The sequence below is a fragment of the Zosterops lateralis genome, assembly GCF_965231275.1.
Source record: "Zosterops lateralis genome assembly, chromosome: Z".
Taxonomy (NCBI): Eukaryota; Metazoa; Chordata; class Aves; order Passeriformes; family Zosteropidae; genus Zosterops; species Zosterops lateralis.
Window position 1 is genome coordinate 42715393 of NC_139800.1, and position 27726 is coordinate 42743118.

Here is a 27726-nt window from a genome sequence, read left to right on the forward strand (position 1 = left end):
GTAGCACAAAGGCTGCATAAATGTTGATTCTCAGATGGATACAGAATCAATGGAGAAGATCCAGAAAGAGAAAATGGTGGTGATAGAAGTAAAGGTCAGCTGGTAAGTTGCTAGAACCCACAACCATGGGCCTCTAAAACAATCAAATTGTGACAAATCTGTGTGCTCCAAGTTTAAAATAGTATCTTATAAAGTATCCCAGCTACAGGACAAGATCATGAGTTTACAATTCACATCATGGTAAAGATATCACAATTTAATTTAAAAAATGTATGTTGCAATCATTATTCAATACAGAGCATTTTCTTAAAAAAAAAAAAAGTAAAGCTTTTTCCTTTAACACTTGTATTTCCGCATTATTTCTACAACAAGCATTACAGAAGTACTTAGTACTTCAGTCACTGTGGTAGTCTGAAAACTCAACTTCAACTTCCCCAAATAACTTTTCATTTTCAGATTCAACCTTCCCTAGGAGAACTTCTACATTAAACAGAACTGAATTCTTATACTGATAGGAAAGTTCAAGTTAGACAACCACAATACCTGTTTTTTTACCCTACTATTTAGCTCCAAACTAATGGTGCAATTACTACTTGTGATTTCTATTAATTCTGCATCTTCCAAAACAAAATCCTCTGAAGAGATCAGCACCAAAGTTATTAAAAATAAAACTAATTTACTTAATAGAATAATAATATATGGTAATTCTAACAACACTATGACTGAAAAAAATAGCATTAATGTAGTACCACATCTTATTTGTATCAATTGCAACAGCTTTGCAGTAAAGTCTGCTAACATCTAATCCCTATAATAACAACCTACACACAGTTTTCTATCTTCTGATTCACAAGAAAGCATTCCCAAAACTTGCTAGTGGTGAGACTCTTCATCTTTCTTCTCAAACCTTAAATGAATATTCAGACTAAATATTTTTAGTAAATACTACTAAGCCTTTCAACTCAAAAAAATATGAACTCACACAAAATTCTCAGCAACCTGTCTACTCCACTTTGTTTTCTAGTAAATTCAGTAATAATAAAAGACGTTTCATAGCACTATCACAGATGTCTGACTCAAATATTTTGCATATACTGTACATCTGAGCATGGCAGATATAGGGTTTTAATATTAAAAGGAATTGATACTGATGGCTTAACCTTTTTTTGATTAGCAATAAGTAGAAAAATAGTTTACTAGCAGCACACCCGGTTTTATGAGCTGTAAACAGAAAAAGAGGAAGTGTGCTGTGTGGTAAAGAAGAGAAAGTCAGATTTTTTTCTAAAGAAGTCCTGAAGTCAGTATTCTAGCATAAATGCTATTTAGGAAAGGAAAAGTTTTTCCTGAGAAAAACTGGTTTGTACTGCTATATCATTTGAATGCAGAAAAAGATATGGGTTAAATTCTTTTTCACTACTTTCCTTTCCTTCCCTTGATTTTGTACTCATCACCCTGTATCTCTTTTGTTTTTTGTTTTTTTTTCCTCTTCCAATGATCTGTATTAGTCATGATGGTATAGTAGTTATAAACTATTAGCTATAAACTTCCCAGAGGTCAAGATTCAACAACACTGAATTCTGTGCTGCTATGCAGCAAGTGATACCTTCAGTGGAACATTTAAAGAAGCTAGTAAATAATACATACAGTATACGAAAACACAGACAACCTTGTAAAGAATGTCTGCAACAATAATCATGTCCTGTTGCTCCCAAATTACAAAACGACCACTCTCTGCATACATCAGACTGCAAACAAACTTGAGAAAGACTTGAAGTAATGGCCTTAGGCCTTAGAAAGACCGTATGAGGTGAAAACTGAGTTTGACCAGAAACCTTTTCAAGCTATTGTAGGTAAGAACATGGATTTTTGTGGAAAAATCCAAATGGGAGAAGAAGCATTTTCTGGGCTAAAGATACAGAGCTCAGCTTTGGCTATTCTAAGTCTTGGACTTAAATCTTGGACCTAAACTTAAATCTTGGACTAAAAAAAAAAAAACAACAACAACAACAACAAAAAAATCCTCAAACATGCACTACCATTAAAATGTTGGCATTTCTGCACAAACATCTCTGGATCAGATTAATACTGGGGCATTCAAGGACAGTAATCTTCCCATTCTACACAGTAGAATGTGTTCTTCTGTGTGAAACTAAGGACAAGTATGTATTTGAGCCATGAACAAGAATATATCTTAATTATCCTTTGTTCACACAAAACTAGATATGAAAACAGCAGCTGCAATTCTATTTGTCAGTACACCAAGTTAAGCAATTCAAAAGCAGTAATCTCCCCTTACTCCTGGTGTCCCCAAAGGCTTCAAACTGACTCAGAAAAATAAATCAAAGAGCTTGCAAATTACAAAATTTCCCATCCACTGAATATATTTTCAGCACCAATATTGCAAACTGAATTCTATTTTCTAAGGACTTGTTATTTTAAAATACTTCAGAGATATTTGATCTCCTCTATTTTTAAAAGACCATCCAATAGACTTGTCAGAAAATTACTTTAGAGAAAGAAAGGGAAAAAAAAGAAGATCCAACACAGGAGTATTACCTGCCATCTGGAGGGGTTTAGCAAATTATATGGATTGGTAATATTTGTACCTAAGGTCAATCACTTAAAAACCATGTCCATTCATATGCATTCAGTAAGTTCCAGCTGGTGACAAGAACCTCACAAAGACATCTTAAAATATAAAAAGATATTATTTTAGATCTAAATTTCTTATATCCTACAAAACCCTAATGCTTCACCATTAATATGAACTACATAAGTTAGATTGGAAGATCCGAGGGAAATTGTAGACAACTAATTATCTACCTGCTGACAGACAACAGAGAATAGAAATCTTCAGTTCCTTGAAGTTGCAAAATACAGCTCAAATTCTAAATACGAAATTAGATTAAAGAATGTGAATCTAGACACACAGGATGCTAAACTAGTAGCTGGAACCAATGGATAAACAGGTAATGAGGAAAATAAGTGGGTTTTGTGGCAAAGCTATGTAACAAGAAACAACAGCATATGACCTAAGAGAAGTTCAAGGCAAAGTCACTACAACATTGGGGGCACCCAGTGAATACGATGAGACAACCAGAGACCCCTGTTGACGACACTCAAGGATCACAACAGGACTTCCAATAGGAGGCAGATGCATGCAAATTAGTTCTAGGAAAAGTGATGTTTATGTATTACCCAGGAAGTATGCTGTAATGAATATGTATGATCATGATGGAATAAATACCCTGTTGTAAAGTTTCATGACACACATTCAATTAGAGGAAAAATCCTCCAAATGTGTCCAGACCTGCAATAAAGAGCACCTGCTTTCTTATACTTCAAATTGTGTTAGAAGCTCATTCCTAGCCAACTTCAATATCAATGCAGCTTTTTATCATTAACTAAGTTTGGGGGATTGCATTTTGTCACAACAGGCAGGATCAGACTAGAAATCAGAGCATTTTTTTACTTCTGTCATAAATTTTGTGCAAGACAACAAAACCTGATCTGTATAAACAGAAGCACCCATGTATTTCTATTTATTATATTACAAACATGGAATCAGTGCTTAACTAGGAAAAAAAGTAAAAATTTTACAAGGAGAAGATCAAAATAGAAAATTCAGAATCTCTTCATTTTTATACTACCTATATTACTTTTACAAATATATTTTTCATGTTTTAATACATTTTTAAATGTTCAAAACAAATGTCCACAGATTGTACATTAAAAAAAAAAATCTAACAAAATTAAAACCATTTTAGCTATGGACAGGTCTCTACATTTTCCTGCATCACTTCATGAACATATTATAAAGGTGATGTTACACATGCAAATATATAAGCAATTCCATGCTCCATTTATATAAATTCAGTTACTTTTTTCTCCTTCAGCTTTCAAGAGCTGCACATTCAATTTAGATGCTACCAAAAAAATATCTTTTTTTACTCTCTTGTCTTGGCTTGCAGCTGACACTGGTTTATTTTAAGAATACCTTTGTTGTGTATTTACTGCAGTAAAATTTAATTATTGAAGTTTTTCTTCATATTTGTCGTAATTAACACATATATAAATTAACATTAACGATTAACATATATATAGCTGCCTTATGTCCAATTCTATGCCATTTATAAAAGCAGATGTGAAACTGACTGTTGCAAATTGTCTTAAGATGAAAATACAACAGATTCAGATATATCTAAGTACCTCTGCTACATGCCTCTTTTATTCACTCTTTTGAAAAGCAAATGGGAAGGAATTCTTTACCACGTAATAACTATTTTTGCCATGTGTTGCGCACATGTGTTCTATTTCCAGCACACTACCATCAAGCACACGAGATCAGATTATTTTTGCCAGCAGGTTTTCTCTGCCAAGGATATAAATGGCTAAGCAGGCTCAGTTCCCTCACCAATAAAGAAATCAGGTGCCACAGGCGCTTAGTACTCTAGAGAAAAGGATTACTTAACTCGTACACTGCACTGTGACAATCTGCCTCAGAAAACTGTAAAGAAAACTTGCACACTTTTTTCACAAATCAACATGACAAATACCCACAGATGTGAAATGAACATTTCAAATGGAAGTGACTGCCCAATTTGACTTAATATTTATGGAAGAGATCTGGACCTTAGACACTGCAGTGGAAAGTCAAATGTTCAGAGGTACATAAAAGAAACTAAGAGGAATGAAGTTCCTCATGTAAGAACAAATGCAATTACCAGAGCCTTGACAAATTTATCTTATCAATTTAGTATGATCAGGGCTAATCAATCATCTGTAACTTCCTGTTAAAGCGATCTTCACATGGTTTTAGCCCCTTTAAAACCACGAAGTTTTAAACCATTTTATATGGATCATAGATGAGTGAGTTTAAGTTCTGAAAAAAAACCTGATCCATGAGCATGCTATTGCTCTCTTTTTAACTAAGATTTGAACAGTGAAAATTACATTAACTAAAACAGCTAACCTCCACCATAATCATGTCAAAATGGCTCATGTATCATGAAATCAGAGCATTGTTTAGCCTGAATAAAACCTTCAAGATCATTGAATACAACCATTTACCTTGCCCACATCCCTAAGTGCCTTTTAAATACCTCCAGAGACCTTGCTGGACTCAATCAATTTGCTCAACACCTCTACTAACCTGTTACAATTGCCAGACCATGAACAACATGCTATTACAATAACACAGAATTCTACCTAATACAGTCCTCTGTGTTTTCCAGGCAATTGTATAAAACTCTATTTCAAAATATGCAAAGTTGTCTTGGAAATCTAAAAATGTATTTATTACAGAAAGTGCAAGTAATTTGAAAAGATAAAGTTCCTGGATTGTCTTAATGCCAGTTATGATACTAACCCAAGTCTCAAGAGATCTAAAAAGAAGGGGGAAAAAAGTGAAAAAAAAAATGTTTTCATTCTTAAATATAGACAACTTTGTCTCTATTCCAAGATTTGAAATCAAAGGCTTAAAACAAAATCATATTGTTGATGAAGGTCTACATAAAGAAAGACAGTCAAACAATATTTTGTAACTCAGGAATATACCTCAAATTCATAATCTAATACCTAATATTCTACGGTGCTGCAATTCCAGACTCCAAGAAAAAAATGCAACTTGTGAAGCAGTGAGAATAACAATACCTGTAAATCATCTCAGAGTTTCTCTAACTGCTAACCGTGAAGGGGCTAGAAGTACAGAAAGAATCTTTGTCCAAAACCTGTGTTTCTACTGAAAGAGTGCTAATGGTACTTTTGGATTAAAAATAGCTAATGAGCACCTCCCTAAATACTAAGTTCCTAATCAAGATTTCACCACTGTATCCTGAAAATAGAATGGGGAAAAAGAATAACCATCTAGGGCTGCAACACCTGTCAGAACAGGCTTAAAGTGATTTCAAGCATCCCTCTAGCAAAGCTAAAAAGGAGTACAGTAGCATTATAGCAATGCTGGTATTCATTACCATACAGGACATTTTTGGAACTAATCCAGCTAATGACTCCAGATTTCATTTTTCATGTCATACAAACCCATAGTTTTGTAGTGCTTGACTCTGGATAGCAGGTAAGCCCCCACCCAGTTGCCTTCTCACTGCACATCAGGATAGAGAAATGAAAAGAACCACAAAAGCAGTGGGGAGGGAGAGGAGGACCCACCCTGCAGGATGAGATAAAGCCAGTTTAGTAAATACAAGCAGAAAAAATGAAGAAAACAAATGATGCAAAAGCAGTCATTCCACACCAGCAGACCAATGTCTCTCCAGTCTGGACAAGGTCTACTTTGGAAAAACAACCACCCAGTTTTACTGCTGAGTACGATGTCATACGTTACAGAATATTTCTCTGCTCAATTCACATCAGCTCTGCCAGCTGTGCCCCACCCCAGTCTCTTGCTTACCCTCAGCTGGCTGACTGGTACAGCGAGAAGTACAGAGGACCTTCATGTTGTTCAAGCACTGTTCAGTGACAATTATAAAACGTTGTCTTTTCAACACTGTTCTGGTCACCAATCTATAACACAGCACCATATGGGCTGCTACATGAGAAATGAACTCTAAACCAGACATTCCTAGCACAAGTTCTAAAGATAAAACCACTAGTAATTAATACATTTGTTAGTACACACATTGACCACAGAGGAAAAAAACTCAAATACTTTAAAATAGCTACAGAGAGGTACAGAAATCTGAAAGTTGATATATACAAGAATATACTCATCTGAACTGCCCTGCGACTTCAAAGAGCTTAAAAATACCAACGATGACTACACAGTTATTCCTGCAGATTTAGATATTAAATTAACACTTTTCTAGCTTTAATACACCTGCAGGACACAGACCAGAGCTTGCTTAAAGATGACAAATTATACCACACTAATTTTTTTTCTGAACAGGAGAATCTCAAGACTTCACTCACTTCCATGGAAACAAAACTGTTCAGATACAGCATCCTGTCCACTAGTCTATCCTAGCAAATCAAAGACTTCAGCAGCACTGAATTCCACAGTCCTCTCACTTTGATCCACACAAACATCAGAAGCGGCCTGCTGATAATTACGCAGGTTTCCAGTTAAGTCTTTCTCTACAACAGTCAAGTTCATCTACACATCTCTAACATGCGAGCAATTATAAGAATTTCTTATGGTGTCATGGATGCCAATAGCCTTCTAATTACATGGTTCAATGATACAAGATTAAAAAGGAGGGAGAAAAAAAGTGTGATGCATGTGAGTACCTATACATGAAATTCAATGCAACTCCCAAGCAGTCCTAAGCAGTGCGACAAGGACTATATTCCAAAAGTCAAATCCAACAGTAACAAGTATGTGAAATACAGGAATTCATCTATCCATACAATCTAGGGCTAGGGCTTGGGTAATCCAAGCCCATACAATATGGGCTTGGATAAACCTGACAGAAATAGTATAGAACAACTTTTTTAAATCAAAAATTAAAGGTATTGCACTTGCAGCACATACATAGCCATTAAAGATACATTCCCAAGCAGCAAAAACTGCAAAATGGCAGTGACATCACCATCTGAGGAGCAAGCCCTTGAGACATATATTAAAAAAAAGACAAACAAACACAGACAAAAACAATTTCTGGTTATTCTTTAAATATTTACATAAAATATTTTAAATATTTTATATCCCAAAAGCACAGATTCTTTATAAGAGCAAATGGGAAAACAAGTTGTCCAACTAGCTAGGAACATCCACTGCAGAACAGAGTTTTCCCAATATATAATGTTCTGCATCATCTGGTATCTTTTCCATTTTAATTTAGTCTGTCCTGGTACATATGCACTCCAGGAAATATTTCACTGTTTGAAAACTCACTATAACATTATAAGTAAGGTCTGTATGTGTGTTTCTCTGTTCTAGGTAGTCAGCTGACATACCCCAGTGAAGTACTTTTCATTGCTTCATAATCATCAAGATATCACTTTTATTTGAATTCTGGGATATGCTGAAGTTGTTGCATATCCCAAATATTCACCATTCCCACCTGTATCAAGTTTGGACAATAAGTCACTACAAATGTAACTACAGTGGAGATTTCTGTACCATTTGTGTAAAAATCCAAAAGATCTAGAGCATTGCATCCATTTCAAGCATCTCAAGAAACTTCAGAAGTTCTCCAGCTGTTCAGGATCATACTTGATTTACTTACTTGTAAGCTATATGGTTATACTTCTTTTCGTTCATTAAGTGACTTTCAGTCATTTGGTTATAAAAGTCTTAGCTCTAAAGTTAGACTCCAATCCTCTATTTACCATTATTAAAAGCAAGCTGCACCTCCAAAATTTTACTTGACATAATATGAACAAGATGTAGGAAGGGAACTCAAAAATGGCTAATTGTTGCCTTCAGACATTTGTCTCCTCAGGTTTTCTGTACAGCTACTCAGAGAATAAATACCCTGAGCGTGACTCTGACTGCCATACACACAATCCAAAGAAATAAATTTCTCTTATCACAGTAAATTTATTTGTAATTACTTCTCCAGACGTAATAAATTACTTTGTACCTAATATTTCAATTTAACATTTTTAGGCACTCAATTTGATTATTTTTTCCCATGCTTTTATAATTTTTCATGGCTTTGGGAAAGTCATTCCCTTTCTTGTTACCCTCCTCTGGATAAAGAACTAACCAAAACTAACCACTACCTCGGAAAAAATTTATTATTCTTAATATTTTAGATGGTTTTCAGTAGAAAACATATTTCCAGAAAATACCACAATAATTGTATGCATTTGTTGTAATGGACTAAAAGCCTAAGACAATTTGTTAAACTATTAAAACAGAAAATTTTTAAAAATTTTTTACCTGCTGATTAAAAATGTATTTTTAATCAGCAGGTGAAACAACACCCTCACTACGTTCTCCAACAGCCAAAGATACATTTTAATCCTTCTTGTATACTTCCCAAAACATATAAGCCAGATGAATGACACCAAATATAGTATAGCGTTCTGTTGCTCAAAATGAGTTCTAAAGACAGATATCCACCTCATAAAATAGTCCCACATTTCCAGTAACTGAAATAGCTGTTGTATTTCCACATAACTGTATTATAGAGTCCAGCCTTTGGTAAATATTCTACTAGTAAAGCACTAACTTGATCAATCAAATTAGGTAACTGTCTATAATATATTGATTCAGTTTGGTAGAGCTCATCACACAATTACAGAACCAACTCAGACAGATTTGAATCTTTTTAGCCAACTTTAAGTAACAGCATGGATCTCAAGTTCAAGATTGCTTCAGTTCTCTTGAGGAAGGAAGAAGAAGAATGCTTGCAACATTGGAACAAATAAGCCTTTTTACATTTCCATTTTTTATCAGATGTCACAAAACAGACAAGAGAAAGAATGGTCAGAAGTTCTGTTTCATCAGCTTGTAAAAGCAAATCTCAAAATGGCATCAACCAAGGAAAAATACTGCTAAAAAGATGATTCTCCAGCTGGAGCTGATAATTTATCATTCACTAATGGCCTGATGTTAAATTTGTTTTTTTACTTTGTACGCACAAATCACAGTAAGCTATGGTCAACAGCTCATTCAAAAAGGGAAGAAAAATGGCATGGAAATATCCACAACTTAGCATTACAACTGAATACATCCAATTACCAGAAACTTTTTTTTTCCTTAGTTTTATGCTGTGCTAATACTAGCTATGAATTAAGTTGTCTCTACTTCCACTAGACCCTTAGAAATCTTTGACATGGAGACAAGTACATGGTGGTTGAAAGTACTTTCAATTCAAACTGTCTGTATTCAGTGAAATAATGGAATCCCTCTTAGACAGAAATATAATACTTTTATAAATTGCTCCTGATATTAAAGGAGTAACTAAACTGAAGTTATCATTAGAAAACTTCAAAACTAGAGAAAGACACACAATATTTCATACACAAGTCTTCAGAGCACATAATGTAGGAAGAGTGAGTCATCTAAACAGATGCCATACACAAGCCTTAAGAAAAAAATCCTGCACCCACAAGTAAAGGATGGAAAAAAGAACCAAGTAGTTACAGATTTAGTATTTTATGTTGAAGTTATTCCACTTAAACTTCTGTACCATACTTATTACACAGCTCTGGTCACTACTCACTCAACTGGATAGGAATCTTCCTGACTACTTTTACTTTGGACCATTTTTTAAATAAGGTCCTCTGAGACTTTATATAACCAATCCACCCTCAATTCAAAGAATTGAGGTCTTCAAGAATAAAGGTCTTGACTCATCTTACTTTGAAAAATCCCCAATAACTGGACGTAGTAGGTTAACTTAGACTCTCTGCCAGTTCCCCTCCTCAGTAAGACAGGGAAAAAAATACAATTAAAAGCTCATGGATCAAGATAAAGACAGGGAGATCACTCACTTGCTACCATCATGCGCAAAACAGACTGGATTTAGGAAAGATAAATTTAATTTATTGCCAATAAAAGATAGATAGTGAGAAACAAAAACCAAAAATAAAAACCCAAAATAAATCCATCTTCCCCCCACCATTCCTTTTTTCCTGGCTTAACTTTATTACTAACTCCTCCACCTCTCCCCACTGCAGTGCAGAGCAAAAGGGAGGGGGAATGGGGCTTGTAATTCAACCATAACACTTCATCCCTGCCACTCTTTCCACCTCACTCTTTTTCTTTGCTCCAGTATAGAATCCCTCCCACACAATACAGTCTTTTCCAGGACTTCCCACAGGAGACACAGTTCTTCAAGAACTGCTTCAGCATGGTCCTTTCCACAGGGCACAGTCCTTTAGAAATAGACTTCTCCAGCATGGGCCCCCCATGGGTCACAACTGCCAGAACATCTGGTACGGTATAGGCTGCTCGCCATGGGTCACAACTCTGCCAGGAACCTGCTCCTGACTGGGCTCTTCATGGGCTGCAGCTTCCATCAGGATGTGTCCACCTGCTTCAGCATGGGGTTCCTCATGCCCTGCAGTGTGAATATCTTCTCCAGATTGATCCTGAGCTCCAGGGTGACAACCTGGTTTGACATGGTCTTCTCTTTGCACTGTAAGGGAATCTCTCCTTTGGCACTTGGAGCAACTCCTGCCCTTCCTTGCTACTGATCTGGGGGTTTGGAAGGCTGCTCCTCTTGCATTTTTTTCCCATTCCTCTCTCATGGCCACTGCACATGGTTCTTTACAATTTCTAATATATACATATATCACAGAGGTGCCACCAGCATCTCCTAAATACTCACCATTGGGCAGTCATGGGTCTGTTTTGGAACTGGCTGCAGCTTGCTCTGTCAAGTACCAAGAGAGGCCCATGTAAATGCAAACATTTACAATAGAGTTTGCAAGTTCCGTTCCCAATCAGAGAGAATAACTTTCAGAAAGCTGAACAGATAAAAACCAAATTTTATCATTTTCTCAAGTAAGGCATTGCACTAACTGATGAGAAGACAGACAAGTGATTCTTAGCTTAAAATTTCCTAGTTGATTAGATGTGGATTTGAAGACTGCACTGTTGAGTACAGTCCCACCCAATTTCCTACCATATTCTTTGTGCCTACTTCCTCATCAGGAATGGATCAGTCTTTTGCAAATCAAAAAAAATTACCATCATTAAATTTTCATATTCTTACTAAAAAACCTCCTGGAAAACTCCTTTTTGCATTTTTTTTAGCTCTGAAAAATCCACTGTCACTCCAATTCCTTCTTAAATTTAGTATGTGCTGTCAGGGTAGAAGGTAGAGGAGCATTTGGAGTTAGATGACTAAGGTACTTCCAAAAGAAAGGTACTTAAACCCAGTTTTTCTTACTGGGATTTTTTTCCGTATATAGACTAGAGAATCAAATCATAATCCTAACTGCACTCTTTATTGACTCAGTTGTTCAACATGTGATCTAGAAAACCATAACGGGAATTAGTCATTCCAGAAAGACAACATCAAAATTAAGGAGCAAAATCAACTATGTCAGACAAATGAAAGCTGTAGAATCCAGATGTAACAGATGAGTGTCCACACAATCACAAGACAGAGCTGCCACATGGCTGACCAACCCAACGCCTTTCATGCCACTGATGTCACTCTAGGGAAAATGAAACTGGTTTTGAGTCTAATAGTCTACAAGCAACTAACAGCACTTGTGGGTCTGAACACTGATGAAAGCTTGGAATGAGAAAGAGGGAAGAACCTAACTACAGTCTACATCGTAAGGCATTTATTTGGGGGAAAGAAAGGTACATTGCAGCAACAGAAATATTCAGAAGACATTACAACATTTTTATGTGTGATCTGAATGCTCAAGAGGGAAGAGTGGAGTAATACACAAAATCTCTTCTCAGTTTCTGGTGCAGGAGATGAAATCTGGAGAACCAAATATGGTCTGTGAAAGTATGCACTCCTCCTTGCTTGCTTAACAGAGACTGCAAGAAAAAAGGAGAGACTACACCCACAGAAATACCTCCCTAGTACTCCTGCTAGTTCTATAAAAATAAGAGTAGGTCAAGTATTTGAGAGCTATTATGAAACTCCTCTACTCCTTCAGATCAAAACCTCATAAACAAAGAAGTCTTCAAGGATCTGCTCTACCAGGTTTGTCTGCTTCATAAATTTCTGCCAGAAAACTGCACCAGCTGGATGTGGCAGCCGGGAATTAGACTCCAAATAGCCAATTCAACCCTGCTGGAAACAAAATTCTGATACAGACAAATTATGCCAAAAGGAAAAGCATTTGGGTTGGCTTTACTCACACCACAGATTCAAACAGTGAATTTTTTCTGGCACAGAGATTTCTTCTGCTCTTCCAAGAAGGGACTTTATTGGCCAAGCTGCTGTAACTTTTAGGTTGAAGTGGTTTAAAGAGCTCAAATACCAAAATTTTCCAAACTGTCTTGAACTGTCTATATTCTGATATGTCTCAAAGGTTTTTGAAATAAGGTCTCCAAAGAACACTTTTCAAATATGCCAAGTAAAAATTGTTCCAAAGCTTGCTCTCTTTGTATGCACACATATAAAATGCAAAAAATAACCCATTAACCTCACAACCGCTATTTCATATAGTCCAGCTCCCTTTGACAAAACAATACTGAAGAGAGACTGTTCTAAACCCTTAAACTCTAAACATAGTCACCAAAAAAATCTCTAAAAGTTCAAAGTTCCAACAGAAAGCTCTCCTTACTCTCCTAGGCAAATCAAAATCCAGAAGCAGTGTGTTACTCTAGTTCTTTTCTCCTTTACGAGATAGTATGATTTTTTTCCTGCATATCAACAGAGGAGGGATGGATGCAGGGAAACTGGCAACAACTCCCGTAAGGATTTTTAAGAGAAATTATCTCCGACCGAATTTGTACAGTAAGAATTAAGCAACTGTCCTGGTTGTTCAGGCACCAGAGGTGCTACTCTGAATTGCAGAACAGTAGCAAGGAGTTTTAGTTACTAGCATGAGCTGTAAACTGAACCAACGGACTGTAGGCCAGTAAGTTACTACCTGAGACAAATACATGAAGAATATGGGTTTTTTAATGCCTGCTTGACAGAACATGAAAAGAGGGCTGGAGGAACATGACAGTAGCAAGAAAAACAACAGTACAAGGAACAGCAAGCTAAAAGGAGAAGGAAAAGAACATAATCAGAATCGGTTCCTTTAATCACAATAACCATGAACACATAAAACTGTTTAAAAAGGAAAGACTATTACTAAACCCATAGTTTTCAATTGCAAAATATAGCATAATCCCTATTTCATGTCATCAAACACACTGACAAGAGTGGGTGAGATGGGAAAAAAATAGAAGAAAGCAGGAGGCTCAGAACCAGGCAGCAGTCTTCAGCTTCAGGCAAAACATATTCAAAGGTAAAATTCTATAATAACTATAAGTTCTATTAATATTATCTTACGTTTTATTCAAAACCTTAGAAAATTGAACAACAAAAGCTTTAAGGTGCAATATTAGCTTTAATTCTTCAGACCAAAACCATTCTCAAATACTCTCTGAAAACCAGAAAAAGTATTCTTAAAAAATATGTTTTATTAGTACCATTTTTTTGACCTTATGTAGTTAAAATCAGAAGATTGTGTCCAGAATTACCCTGACTGAGCAGTAGGCTAGACCAGATGACCTCATTGAAGTCTCTTCCAACCTTATCCATTCTGCCAGCACACTGACACAAAATTAGATTTTGCAACAACTCATGGATACTGCCTCCTCTCTTCCTCACAGTACTGTATCACCCAACACTATCACACATACTTACTTCTAGAAATATTTTGAACAGGAAAAAAGCCTAAAAATCTGCTCAGAAACAGTATCTCAGCAATATCTCTAATATGCATATGTTAAAATTATACTAATAATGAAAAATCAAACTATTTAAACTGCCTCTGTGAATGTAATTTGGTCCCTTGTGTGAACACAGCACAGCCCACGACTACTTGATCACAGCACTTTACCCATGGGATGGACACCTACCTTATTCCATGCACAAACCTATGCCTTCCTCAAGAATGGAACATTGTCAGGAAATAAAAAGACTCCTGTACAGACTCATCTGCTTTGGCTGTAGAATGGTAAGTACACAGCCACAACTTATACTGGCCAGGACTGGTCACACATGTTCACTCCAGAAAGTCCAATACTTTACTTATTTGGTTTCAGATGTAGAAAGAAAAGAGCCAAGAAGTGACTCAGTGCCAGAGCATTTCCAATGGAAGCACAAGAAGCCCTCATAGACATAATTGCTCATAGACATAGTTTATGCATAATCACAGACATCCTTAACCCCAGACATGCAAGGTTTTGACTTGTGGGCGTCCCTTTTGATCAGTGCTAGAGCACTAATGAGGAACTTTCTGCACCCATGGATGTATGAAGTACTAAAAAGGAGACACAAAGAAAAGAGCAGGTAAAGACTCAAAGTGAATTTTTATGCAGAAATGAAACTATATGATTTCTGGCACACCTCTACATTCTTTAATACAATCCCATTTTTGTCCCTCTCCAATTTCACCATGTGAAAATACCATAATTTGAAATCCTACCCAAATCTACATCAGTCATCAACAGAGTTTAAATCTTTTAATCATCCACACTGCTACTTTGAGAAAAATGGTTGGATGTCATGTTTTGTGGACTAGGCCATAGAAGGAAACAAGACATTTGGATTGTGGCTTTCACAGATATTTGTTGAGAGCTAAGGAATGGCAGGATTTAATGATCTTGGACTTCATTCCACTCATAAAAGGAAACTATATTCTAGGACAAAGTTTCCCAATTTGTGGTCTGTAAAACATCAGATGGTGGTCCAAAAAATAATCATAAAAGTCTATTTTTAAAAACATACATTCCCACACATGTTAGCAAGAAAACATTATTGAGGAAATACAAAAAAATAAAAACATTCCAGGTTTAGCCTAACTAAATAGCACTATAAGACATAAGAAAATGTGACATTTCACAATATGATGCTTACATTTCCTTAAAAAATGTAGGAAATTAAGGAAATTAAATGTTCTTGAAGGAACATACTATCCTTTAACATTTAAGTTTGAAAATGCTTTCTTCTGTTCTACTGAATCTCCTGAGTCCCCTCCAGAAACTGCCTTCTTACTTCCAGTATGTTCCTCTCTTCCTCTTACTTCACTAAGCCAGCCTGTTTTTTTCCAGATCTCACCATGCTTCCTCTATTATCATTCTCTTTAGAGACACCTGTTAAAGTCACCTACTGAAATAATCCATCCATCCACTGTGCAATTTTTGCCTATTTTCCTTAAAAAAACTCTACCTCAGGTATTGTTTCACTCTAAATTTCAATTACCACTGTAGGAACATCCTTTGTTTCACTTGTTCAGCTACTAGAATCTCCTTTCTCAGGATGCCTGTTTTACCCATCACTTTTTTAAAATTACAGACACCTAGTTCACATCCTCTTTACTCCCTAGGTTAAGATCCAGACACAGCTAGACATCCCTTGTCTTTCACAGTCTTCTTTTCAGGACTAATCTTCCTTCCTAATGTCCTTGTATCTTCGGTATAGTTATGTGTTAATACATACTCTGAATTGCTTCGTTTTCTAAGCCAGACAAATACGCAGCAATGACTATGTTAAATCCTTATACCAAAACAGCTTGGAAGAGTCAGATGACAAAGAATACTGGAGATGTACTTGGAGCTCCTAAGTACAATAATAGTAGCATACCTGAGATACTCTCCCTCAAAATCAGTATTTCTGCTCTCCTATTTCCAATATACCACCACTACAAAATTCAAGAACGTCAAATAAAAAACACTGTTAAAAACCTCCAACAGCCATCTTTTTATTTCAAATATATAACATTTAACTTGAAACACCATTTGTATGTGTTGCTCTGCTGCTTCGTTCTTCATCAGTTTAAAAACTACAGTGTTTTTCTGAGATGACTAAAACTTAAAACTTATTTATTTAAAACAAGATACAACTTTTAAATTAAATATGCTGATTAATGCATACATATTTAACCTATCTATATGTATTACTAAGTACTGAATTGATTATTCCCTTTTTTCCAAGACAATTATTTTCACAAGTCTTATAAGTGACAAACTGTATCTGCATAAGAACAGACTTACTAAAAGCAACAAAAAGAATTTTAAATTCAAATAAAAGTGCTTAGGCATGCTACATATTTAAAAAATTGGAAAAACATTTTGCATTTAAAACTAAACTAATTATGCTATTTGGGGCCATCGAGAATAGCAACCACATAAATGATCAGAAGAGTAAAATTTCAGAACTGACCTCTTTATTGACAGTTCTGCTAATGTATTAGAAAGAACAATTTGGTTTACTTCTGTTTTCTGTTTCAAATGGATGTAAATTAAATTTGAATAAAGTAAGACCTGGTTGAAATATTTTTAAATAAGAGGACTATTCACTTGATATTCTTAAAAGATACTTCTGTGTGAATCGATCTTGACATATCAGCAAATTCTGTTTCCCAGCATTTGGTAGTTGAGAGCTTTTGCTTTTCTGAGCACTTTAACAAGATGCATATACTGTTGGATATGTAGGGTGGGGTGTGTGCTTTTTGTTTTATTTTTTTTTTTTAAGAATACATTCAGTCTGCAGTAATATGCATATTCATCATGAAATTTTAAATTTACATATGTTTCTTTAATTAAAAGTTCAAGTTAATACGTTTGAAACACAGGTTTGATACAGCTTTCTATGAAGCCTCTTTATACAGCCTCTAAAATTATTTGCACCTTATTCTGACATACTTGCAAGAGTTTCTACATCAATTAAATGACTTTTCACCATCATGGTTAAACTATTTTGCATTTTGAAATACTTTATGACACAGAAAGAATAAACCCAATATTTGATGTGTGTTAGCAATTGAGAAAAATAATTCAAAAATGTTATGTTTTGTTTGTTACTGAGATGAATACATGAAAAATACACGTTTCCTTGGAATCTGGGACTTTTTTTTTTTTTTTTTTTTTAGTGCAATAGGAGAATGTGGATTTCCAGCTTCTCAGGAAAATTAAGTTTGCATACCAGCACAGAATATCCCCGGGACTTCACTCCGGAATACAACAGTTCGTACTTTCTTATCAGATTTCAAAGCATCCACAGCTTTTGACATCTAGAGAGAAAAGGAGGAAAGGGAATAACCAAACACTTTTTAAAGTGCTTCATTCCAATACTTTACCTTTACACTAAAAACTATTCTTTTCACTTACCATTTTCACAAGATTTTTGCTAAGTGCATTCTTGGCATGAGATCTGTTTAATCCAAGCACCACAATTCCTGGAGGAGAAGAAAGATTACATCATTGTTACAATTCAGTGAAATATGTATCATCTATGTAAATTATTATTATTATTAACTTATAAAAAAGGCAGTGAGGACTGAAAAAATGCTAGTGTAAACACTATGGAGTTTCTGAGAGAAAATATTCTTTTCAATACTCAACACAAATTGCACTTACTTTAAAAACAAAAATATGGCCCTAACATCTTCATGTGGAAACAGTGCTTACAAAGGTTGAATGTAGAATTAGACAACTGCATGCACAAATTTAATGTTTGTGCATGAAGTGCTAAGGAATCATCATCCTGAGGCATCAGGAAAGTTGCTTAATTGTAAAGGACATACTTCCATATTTAGAGTTCAGAGACTTCTTAAAACATGAAGTGCTATAGAGCAAAGACCAGCAATTCCAACACAGAAAGAAGGATGTCATAAACATAGAAAAAATGCCAAAGGAAACATGTAGTTTTGTTTAAAAAGGAACAAAACAAAATCAAAAAATAATTCTGCCCTGAAACACAAAAATCAAGCTCAATGGTGGGTTCATGGCTCCAAAGACACATTCACAGCTCCCTTAGTTCAGTCACAGATCAATTGACTAACTGACTGATTACCTGTGCATTGGTTTAAATGTTGCAGCATGGAACAAAAATTGTCTTTATTTTGCCCCCCTCAGATTAACAGGCATGATTATCAAAGAGGAAAATTCTGAAAAGTCTATTTGGTAATGCCTAAATTTACCACAACTATAGCACTCTTTTAGACAATTACTGCCTGAACCCAACACAACTGCCTGAGTTCAAAACACCAGCACAGAGTTCTGATCCTGCCCTGGTAACATTTTATCAATCCGGACCTTTCATGCAAAGAATGCAAGGATAAAGGGAAAAAAAGGAATAGGGTGGGAGGAGGAATGACAGGCAGAAAGGATGCTCTGTCTCAAACAGAAATGCCCACAGTACTGCCATCAACCTACAATACGAAAGAACAAAATTGCAGAAACTCAGTGTTTACCCAGGTGATTACTACTTCACCACTCAGCTTAGAATGTACAGTCTATACATAATCTCGCCATTGTAGCCCTCCTTGTCATCTCAGTGCATACTGCTTCTTCTATTTCCGGAAAACCTGTCCTCCTTTATGACTGACCGGTAAGTGTTTGAGCTCCCTTCCTCTCCTTCCTCCTGCAAGTATGTTGCACGCATATACACAAAAGACAAGACTGAGAAGAGCTCCAACTCCTTCTGCAGTTACCAATTTGAAGACAAAGTCTTCTATTTACCAGCTACCACTCTCAAGATTTAAATAAAAATAGTGCCAAATGCAAGTAATAAAGCACACATGCCTTTCTTGTTCTTAAGGTACAGTCAATTGCTAAGTATAGATAATTCCTAAAAGGGGAATGGAGCCAGGTCAACCCAAATGACCTTTATTGCCTTGTTCTACAAGCCTGAATTCCCACGTTTGTCCCTATGGCTGGAGATGTTCATACAGGACTGCCTGCAAAGGTCATTAGTCAGCACTTAGATAGGAATCTGTTTATATTCTGTTAAGCAAAAAGGAGTGGTGCCGTAGCACTTTTCTTCAGCTGTTACAACTTCTTCTCCAGGAGGAAGATCACTCCTAATTCAAATACTCCATATGTTCAACACAAATAGATTCGGCAAAAGCATTATCACACATTAAAGCAATGAAAAGACCCTTTACCCTGACTTCACTTTGATTTTCAGGCACTACAAATCCTACACTTGAATAAACTAGAGATGCTATTATTCCAAACTGTACTTCAGTCAGGAAATAGAGTCCTTTTCAGAAGCATGTATACTTAATGGCGATGACACTTAATGACACTTGAATTCTTCTTCTCCCCACTGAAGCCCAAAGACTGCTACTCCACCACCACCAACAGTGTGCTCGGAAGGAAGCTCCAACTAACATTAAAGCACTTAAAAGATTTTTTTCCTACAAAGGAATGATCCTCGAAGACAAATCATAAAAGTCAATTTTTGCTTAGCAGTTTCGTATCAAGTCATAAAACTACCACTTCTGCTTCCCTCTACTGAAGTATAAAATAAAGATGGCACCCATCCAGTTGTTTTCATCTAAGTACAAAAAAAAATATGAAGCAAGAATTGCAAGAGGAGAAGTATAAAAGGGATACCTACGTATTGCAGTGACGTATATATACAAAAGGCATGCTTTACAGTCACATTTGAATCATTTTTGTTCTGATATGCTATTACTACAAGATCTAAGCATCCTGAGGATGGAAGGGACCTTGAAGATCATCTAGTTCCAAGCCCCCTGCAGGGACACCTTACACTAGACCAGGTTGTCCAGAGGCTGATCTAATCTGACCTTGAACGTTCCAAGGGATGCGGTATGCACAGCATCTCCGGCCAATCAGTTGCAGTCCCTAAGAGTAAAGAATTTCTTACTAATATCTAGACTAAACCCGCTCTCTTTCAGTTTAAAGACCCTCTCCATGTTTCCTACAGGATCCCTTCAGAAAACAGAATGTCACAGTAGGCACCCCAAAGTCTAACCTTCAGGATGAACAATGCCAATTCCCTCAGACTTTTTTCACAGGAAAGGTACTCCATCCCTCTCGTGATATTCATCAATCATCTGGACTCACTCCAACAGTTCCATGTCCTTCCTGTGCTGGGACCCCAGAGCTGGGTGCAGGGTTCCAGGTGGGGTCTCACCAGAGCAGAGCAGAGGGGCAGAATCCCCTCCCTCCCCTGCTGCCCACACTGCTCTGGATGCAGCCCAGGACACGTTTGGCTTTCTGGGCTGGGTCATGTCCAGCCTCTCAAGCACCTTAGGTGTTAAGGTCCCACCAGCAGCCCCAAGTCCTTCTCACAGGGCTGTTCTCCATCTCTGTTCATCCCCCAGCCTGTGCTGATACTGAGGGTTGCCCTGACCCAGGTTCACCGCCTTGCACCTGGTCTTGTTAAACCTCATGAGATTCCCATGGGCCCACTCTCCAGGCTTGTCCAGGTCCCTCTGGATGGCATCCCAACCTTCAGGTGTGTCAATGGCACCAATCAGCTTGGTGTCACCTAAAAATTCGCTGAGGTGAACTCAATCCCTTCATCTATGTCATCAGTGAAGATACCAAATCACAGTGGTCCCAGTATAGACTCCTGAGGCACACCACTTGTCACTGACATTCATAAGGAAACTGAGCCATTGACCACTACATTCTGGATGCTACCATTTAACCAACTTCTCATCCACATTCCAACAGTCCATGCATCAAATCCATCTGTCCTGGGTTGTAGTGTAGGATGTACACAAAGTATTTATTCTATCACCATCTTCATGAACTGTTAGACCAAGTGGGGCAGTGTTTTCCCAGGCCCCCTGCCTTTGGGGTGTCTTCTGCTAATGGCCCATCAACGTCTTGCCCATGACTCACAGGTAACTCCCTCCAGGAGTTATCTCTGTTTAATGGGCCATCAAGGACCCACTTCACAACTCATCATCCCATTGTGAGATGCTCTGCCAGGGGGAGGAGCCAAGCATTCTCACCTGGATATAAGCTGGGATTTGGGGCAGTACAAGCAGCCCTTACCTACTGGATTCCCAGAGGACCAGAGCTACCAGATCTTTCTACAGGATCATTGCTTCAGGAAGAGCACTTCACCTGGACTGCTTCCACCATGCTGCTCAGGTTGTATTCTGACTCTGTCAGTGGTCTTTTGTATTATTGCATTTATTTTATTCTATTTTATTTTACTTTTTTACCTTTTTTTTCTTATTAAATTGTATTTCTGACTTGGAGCCTCTCACTCATTTTGCTTTCAAACCATGACACCATCTCCCTCCACTTCAGAAAGAAGGATGTTGTGGGGAACTCTGCAAAAGGCTTTCCAGAAATCCAGATAAATGACATCTGTAGCCATTCCCCTAAACTACTGATGGAGTGAACTCCATCATTCAAGGCCACTGGGTTGGTCTGGCAGGACTTGCCCTTGGTGAAGCTGTGCTTCCTGTCTTGAATCACCTCCCTGTCCTCCCTGAGCCTCAGCATAGCTTCCAAGACGATCTGTTCCACGACTCTTCCAGGCACGGAGGTGAGGCTCCTTGGTCATTAGTTCTCAGCTGCAAGCTTTCTGCCTCTTTTAAAGATGGGTACAATGTTTCCCCTTGTCCAGTCACCAGGCACTTGACCTGACTGCTGTGACTTTTCAATCGGACCTGTTACATTGTCATCTGAAACATTTAATCATGATTCATTCTTCCTAAAGCACACACGCATATATATGTGCTTTCTGAAATCCTTTAAAATAAACTGTTTGAAAAATCTACTTGTGAAAGAAAAGATATTAAAAAGCAATCATTAATAAATATAAGTAGAAATTAGTAGTAGTATTTGCTTTGTTGGGGTTTCTGTATGGTATCAAAAATGTGACAGATCTACTAAAAAAGAATAAGCATTCACATAATGCTAAACCCAATATTAATGTCATAGTTTTTCCTGGGAATCATCCCCACATTATTTCTGGGACACAATTCAGCATATAATGTGCATCTATTAAAAATGTATCTTCATACTGAAAACTAACTTAACTGGCCAGACTCTCCAAGAGATTATGATTCCCAGTGTTGTCTAATATAAACCACAATATTCCTCTATACTACTTTCCTAGCCAATCTAATGATTGGCTAGGAAAGTAGTAAATGTAAATGTACAATACGTTCTCTACTTATAACTTCATCCTGTCAAAAGAGAAAGCTGCCTATGGTATAATTCTCAGTGTTTTAGAGAAAAAAAAAATGAAAGCTATATTACAAAAATGGAAGTTATATTATAAAATGAAAGCATAGTAAAAGCAAAAAATGTTTTTTACTGAAATAAGGATACATACATATCTGGAAGATAGCTTCAAAATATCCGTAAATTCCCAGAAATATCCTGATTTCATGGCATACACTAAATTTAATACTTGAATAAAGTGAAGAGATTAGATACTGGTTTAACTAATGTTTGTATCAGCACACAGGAAATCTTACTTTTAATATTGGTTTTTATCTCTTTTATCTTGCACTTTTAAGAGATCAAAACATTCATCCTCAATGTTTGGTAGAAACATATTTAAACGGTTACTTATAAATTAATCTTGTCTTTAAACCATTATTAATCATTTTGTCAGAGTTCGAAAGATTCACCACATCTGCATATAAAGTACTTGCAGGCTTTTTTTAAATTTGTACTTATTATATTATTTATTTGCATTAAATACACACACGTAATTTTCTATAATTTAAAAATATTTTAAAATGTCTGAATTATGCTTGAAAAATTAAAGGAGGATCAAAGCAAGTTATTTTTAAGCTTGTTTCACTTAACTACTCAGATAAACCAAGGCAGACAAGTGGATTTAGATGTTTATTATTCTAAAGTAGTTTCTTAAGCAAAACAGGAACATATGGTGAATATATCACACACAATTCTGGTGGCTTTCATTAATCAAGAAGTATTTAAAGGAAAAATTACACAGAGTGTCCTAACCAGCACTTTTTACAAGCACCAAAACATTCCTTGAAATCCCCTGAGCCTGTTTTATCTCTAAATTCTGATTTAACTCTTTTCTGCACTTCTTAAATTAGTATATCTCACCTGCTCAGCCCTGCTTTAAACACAGCAAAAGAATGGGAAGTTTTTCTAATTTATCAGCTAGTTATCACTTTCCAACCTCTGACCAAACAACTTCAACCAAGACTGTATTTGTTTTGCCCATTCCATGTACATTAAAATTCTAACTGATGAAGACCAAAAGCTGTCTTACTCTAAACTCTGAACCAAAACCAGCAGGGAAATTTGATCATAAGGAGTCATTCTAAAATCTAAATTTTATAAATATTTATATCACATTCTGGCAAGTGACACCAACACTGGAGTCAAGACTAAAAAGATCTTTCTCCCAATTGCACCCATAACTTAAAAATCCAAAGCACTAGATTATTTAAATTTGTATAGGGATCACTAATGCAATTTGGCTAAGTTCTGAAAGGTCAATTGCTGTAATACATTTCAGCCCTAGTGATGATCAAATAGAATCTCAAATAAAGTAAAAGATATGTACTTAATTTAAAAAACTAACACACAAATAGTCATCTTTACTCACAGAAAACTGGCACTAAGAGCTTCACAAGTTGCAACATGGGCAGAATACACAGGTATTTTTCAATCACATTCTTCAAAAAATCTCACCTTTTGTATTCTAGTTCAGGTCAAATTTGGAAGCTGGAAAACCCTGAGTTAAAATTTCAATAACTAGCCTTTGCAAATATAGTCTCGTTTTAGCTCATGTTCAACAACTTCCCAAGACCTGGGGTATGCAAATCACATGGAAGTGATATGAAGCAGAACAGTTTGCTACTTTGCCTACAGGCAAAGATTTCTCTAGTGCTACAAGACATGCCTGTATGTGAGACAGGTACAGCCAGTTTTCCTTTCTCCCCAGTATTCACAACACATCCTTCTCTGAGCAACATGGAAACACCAGGCATGTGCAAGAGCACAACCACAGCATCAACAAGCATGTGTGTGCCATAAAAGGTAGCCAGAGAACAGGGCCTGACCCTGTGTGGAGCCACGAAGTATGGGATGGGATGGTGTGATGAGGCCACAGGGGCACCAGAGTACCATGTGGGAAAGTCTAGAACATGGAATGGTAGATCAAGGACTGGCAGGGTAGAAAAGAGCAAGAAAGACCACAGGGGTGTTTACAGAGCTGGTGTCCTCATTCAGCAAAGATATTACATGCTGTAAGCAGATAAATATAGATGAACTTGGCATATAAGGTGAGGAGGAGGGTGTGTGATAGCACTACAGGGAGGAAGCAGAGTAATTTTTCTTTTGCAGAAATGTTGCCTGTTCTTTGTGGTTCTGAAGAGGGCATATGATGTCTCTATATTTCTATATCCTTGTTCTCATGTTTTTGTAACAGCGTTGGTTTCTATGTCCTTCTGAAAGTCAATACCAAAGAAAATTCCTTCTGCTTAAGAGAACTCATTCATTAAAAATACACTGACTGAATCCTTCCTCATGACATTGACAGTTGCTTTAACATTACAAATGCTATCTCCACATTTTGGAGCATTAGGCTACATATTCAGTATGAAACACCTTTCTAACATTACAAAAACAATGATTCCTGGCTAATTCAACAGCTGGAACACACTGCATAATTCTGTGTTTGTTGTGTAACAGAAATAAAAGTTGAGTACTATGTAAGATCATGATATTTCCTACCACTTCTTAGTAAAGCACAAAATAAACAAGGAAAAACACTCTTCTAACATTTTACAAACTCTTCTTTGTCCCTGTGTTGCCTCTTCCTTAACTTAAAATAACCCCCAAAAAAATCAGAACAGGTGTTTCAAACTGATTCCATGTTCCACAGTTGGCTGGAAAAACAGGACTAAAGTAGTCCTTCCATTTTAAAGGAAGTGGAAAGAGTTGGGAACAGAACTACAAGTTCAATGACTTCAGGATCAGATTACATCATCATCTTTACTATCAATCCTAAATAATGACAGAAACCTGCCCTCAGGTGAAAGCACAACATCAGTTTTCTGTTGAAAAAGAAATAATCTTCTAAGCCTCATACTAAAATTCAAAGTTTTAAAGTTACCTCTCTGTATACATATACAAATCTAAATACAGGTATACTTAACTCACGGGCATTTGCCTGAATGGGCAGGTCTGAAGTAGCTGAGTTAATGTGCTCAAAGATGCCAACTAAAATGTGCATCTCAACACATGGCGGCTCCAAGATATAATCTCCATATAAAGCGATTCATGTGTTGCAGATAATCAAAACTCCATACTACGCCCCTCTACATAAAAGCAGGTAAAAACATCATAGCTATAAAAAAAAATCCTAAGGAATAGAGTTTGCACTTATTACTTCTCCACCACTCCTAGCCCTGCTGCATCCATGGGGGAAGGAAGTGACAAACAGCAAAGGAAGTGGAACACCTCCAAAATCCAGTGAGCATGACATCACAACAGGAAATACAAAATGTTTGTGCTATGATGCACTGGCTGTAGGTCACTAAGGAGCACAGATCTTCTTCTCTTTTTAAGCAGGTGAGTTAAAATAAGACTCTTGGTATAATTGAGTAGAACAAGATGAATAGGTTTTAGTTGACAACACTAAAAGCAAGGAGGAGGATGAGATGGTTATTAGGAAAGTGGCATGAGATGAAAGAATACTAAAGCCATAGCTTCCAGCACAGAAATCATTGATCTATGCCCTTCTCTGCTCCCTGCACACAAGCACAAGACTCATGTCTGAAGCAGCATGAGTAGAAGTTTGCTGCTAAACTTCATTTTCTCACAATTAGAGAGGAAAACAGATGCCAGCTCAGAGAGATCTACCTCACAAGCAGAGTACATATATTGCAGTACTCTGGAAAAGAAGAGTGATGCTGTCGACACACCTGAAGATTGGGATGCCATCCACAGCAACCCAGAAAGGCTCCTGAAGTGGACCCATGGGAATCTCATGAGGTTTAACAAGACCAAGTGCAAGGTGCTGAACCTAGGTCAGGACAACCCTCAGTATCAGCACAGGCTGGGGGATGAACAGAGATGGAGAACAGCCCTGTGAGAAGGACTTGGGGCTGCTGGTGGGTGAGAGGCTGGACATGGCCCAGCCATGGGCACTCCCAGCCCAGAAAGCCAAACGTGTCCTGGGCTGCATCCAGAGCAGTGTGGGCAGCAGGGGAGGGAGGGGATTCTGCCCCTCTGCTCTGCTCTGCTGAGACCCCACCTGGAACCCTGCACCCAGCTCTGGGGTCCCAGCACAGGAAGGACATGGAACTGTTGGAGCGAATCCAGAGGAGGACACCAGGATGATGAGAAGAATGGGACACCCCTTCTATAAAGAAAGCCTGATAGAATTGGAACTGTTTAGTGTAGAAATGAGAAGGCTTTGAAGTGACCTAACTGCAGCTTTCCAGTACCTGAAGGGAACCTACCTGAAAGATGAGGCAAGACTATTTGCAAGGGCATATTGCAACAGGACAAGGTGGAATGGGTACAAATTGAAAGAGAAGAGGTATACATTAGATAATATAAGTAAAATCTTTACTGTGAGGGTGGTGAGGCACTGGAATAGGTTGCCTAGAGAAGCTGTGGATGTGTACTCCCAGAGGTGCTGAAGGCCAGGCTGGATGGGGCTCTAAGCAAATCTGGTCTAGTACGAGGTGTCCTGACCACGGCGGAGCAGTTAGAACCAGATAGTATTCGAGGTCCTTTTTAACCTAAACCGCTCTACGATGCTGTGAAGAGCCAAGAGAGACCAAGCTGACCCAGTCCTGCCCCTGCCATGCCTGCAGCGCCCAGTACCCCTCGACGCCACCCCGGCCGCGGTGACACGGAGAAGGAGAAGGAGGAGCCACCGCTCTCCTCCCGCCCCGCACCGCCGGGCAGCGCCCCCGGGGCCGCCCTCTGCCTGCCCCGCTGGGGTCACCCCGGCCGGGCCGGGACAGCGCGGGCAGAGCCGCCTTCCCCTCGTTACCTTTGTGCTCATCATCCAGGTACCGGACGCGCAGCTCCTCCTCTTCCTTTGCCTGGGAGCCGTAGCTCCTCCCGGCCGAGGGGAGAGCGGCGGCGGCGGCGACGCCTCCCCGCAGCGGGGGCGTGCGGTGGCCGGTTCGGCAGAGGGCGGCGGAGGTCGCGGCGGCCGCGGCTGCGAGCCTGAGCCGGGCGCGCAGGAGGCCGAGGCCGAGGCCGCCCAGCGCCACCGCCGCCGCCATCGCTGCTGCCGGCGCCGCCTCAGCCCCGCCGGCCCCGGCCCCGCTCCCGCCGCCCACGTGACCGGCTGCGGCACGCACGGGGCGCGCTCCCCCCCGCTCCCCCCCGCTCCGCTCCCCGCGCCGCCGCCGCCCGGGCCGGGGGAAGGGGCGGGCGGCCTGCCGGGC

General features: G+C 38.1%; 1 protein-coding gene across 5 annotated transcripts in view; it reads right to left on the minus strand.

Moving 5' to 3' along the window:
- AUH (AU RNA binding methylglutaconyl-CoA hydratase) overlaps positions 1 to 27572 on the minus strand; it is a 112915-nt gene extending 85343 nt beyond the window's left edge. For all 5 annotated transcript variants that reach the window (XM_083882859.1, XM_083882857.1, XM_083882858.1 and 2 more), the window contains exons 1-3: positions 27324 to 27572; positions 17711 to 17778; positions 17526 to 17613 (exon numbers count right to left, since the gene is read on the minus strand). In XM_083882859.1, the coding sequence (XP_083738985.1) occupies positions 17526 to 17613; positions 17711 to 17778; positions 27324 to 27561 (394 nt within the window). In that variant the 5' untranslated portion in view covers positions 27562 to 27572. The remainder of the gene's footprint in view (positions 1 to 17525; positions 17614 to 17710; positions 17779 to 27323) is intronic.
- Between the last annotated feature and the right edge of the window lie 154 nt (positions 27573 to 27726).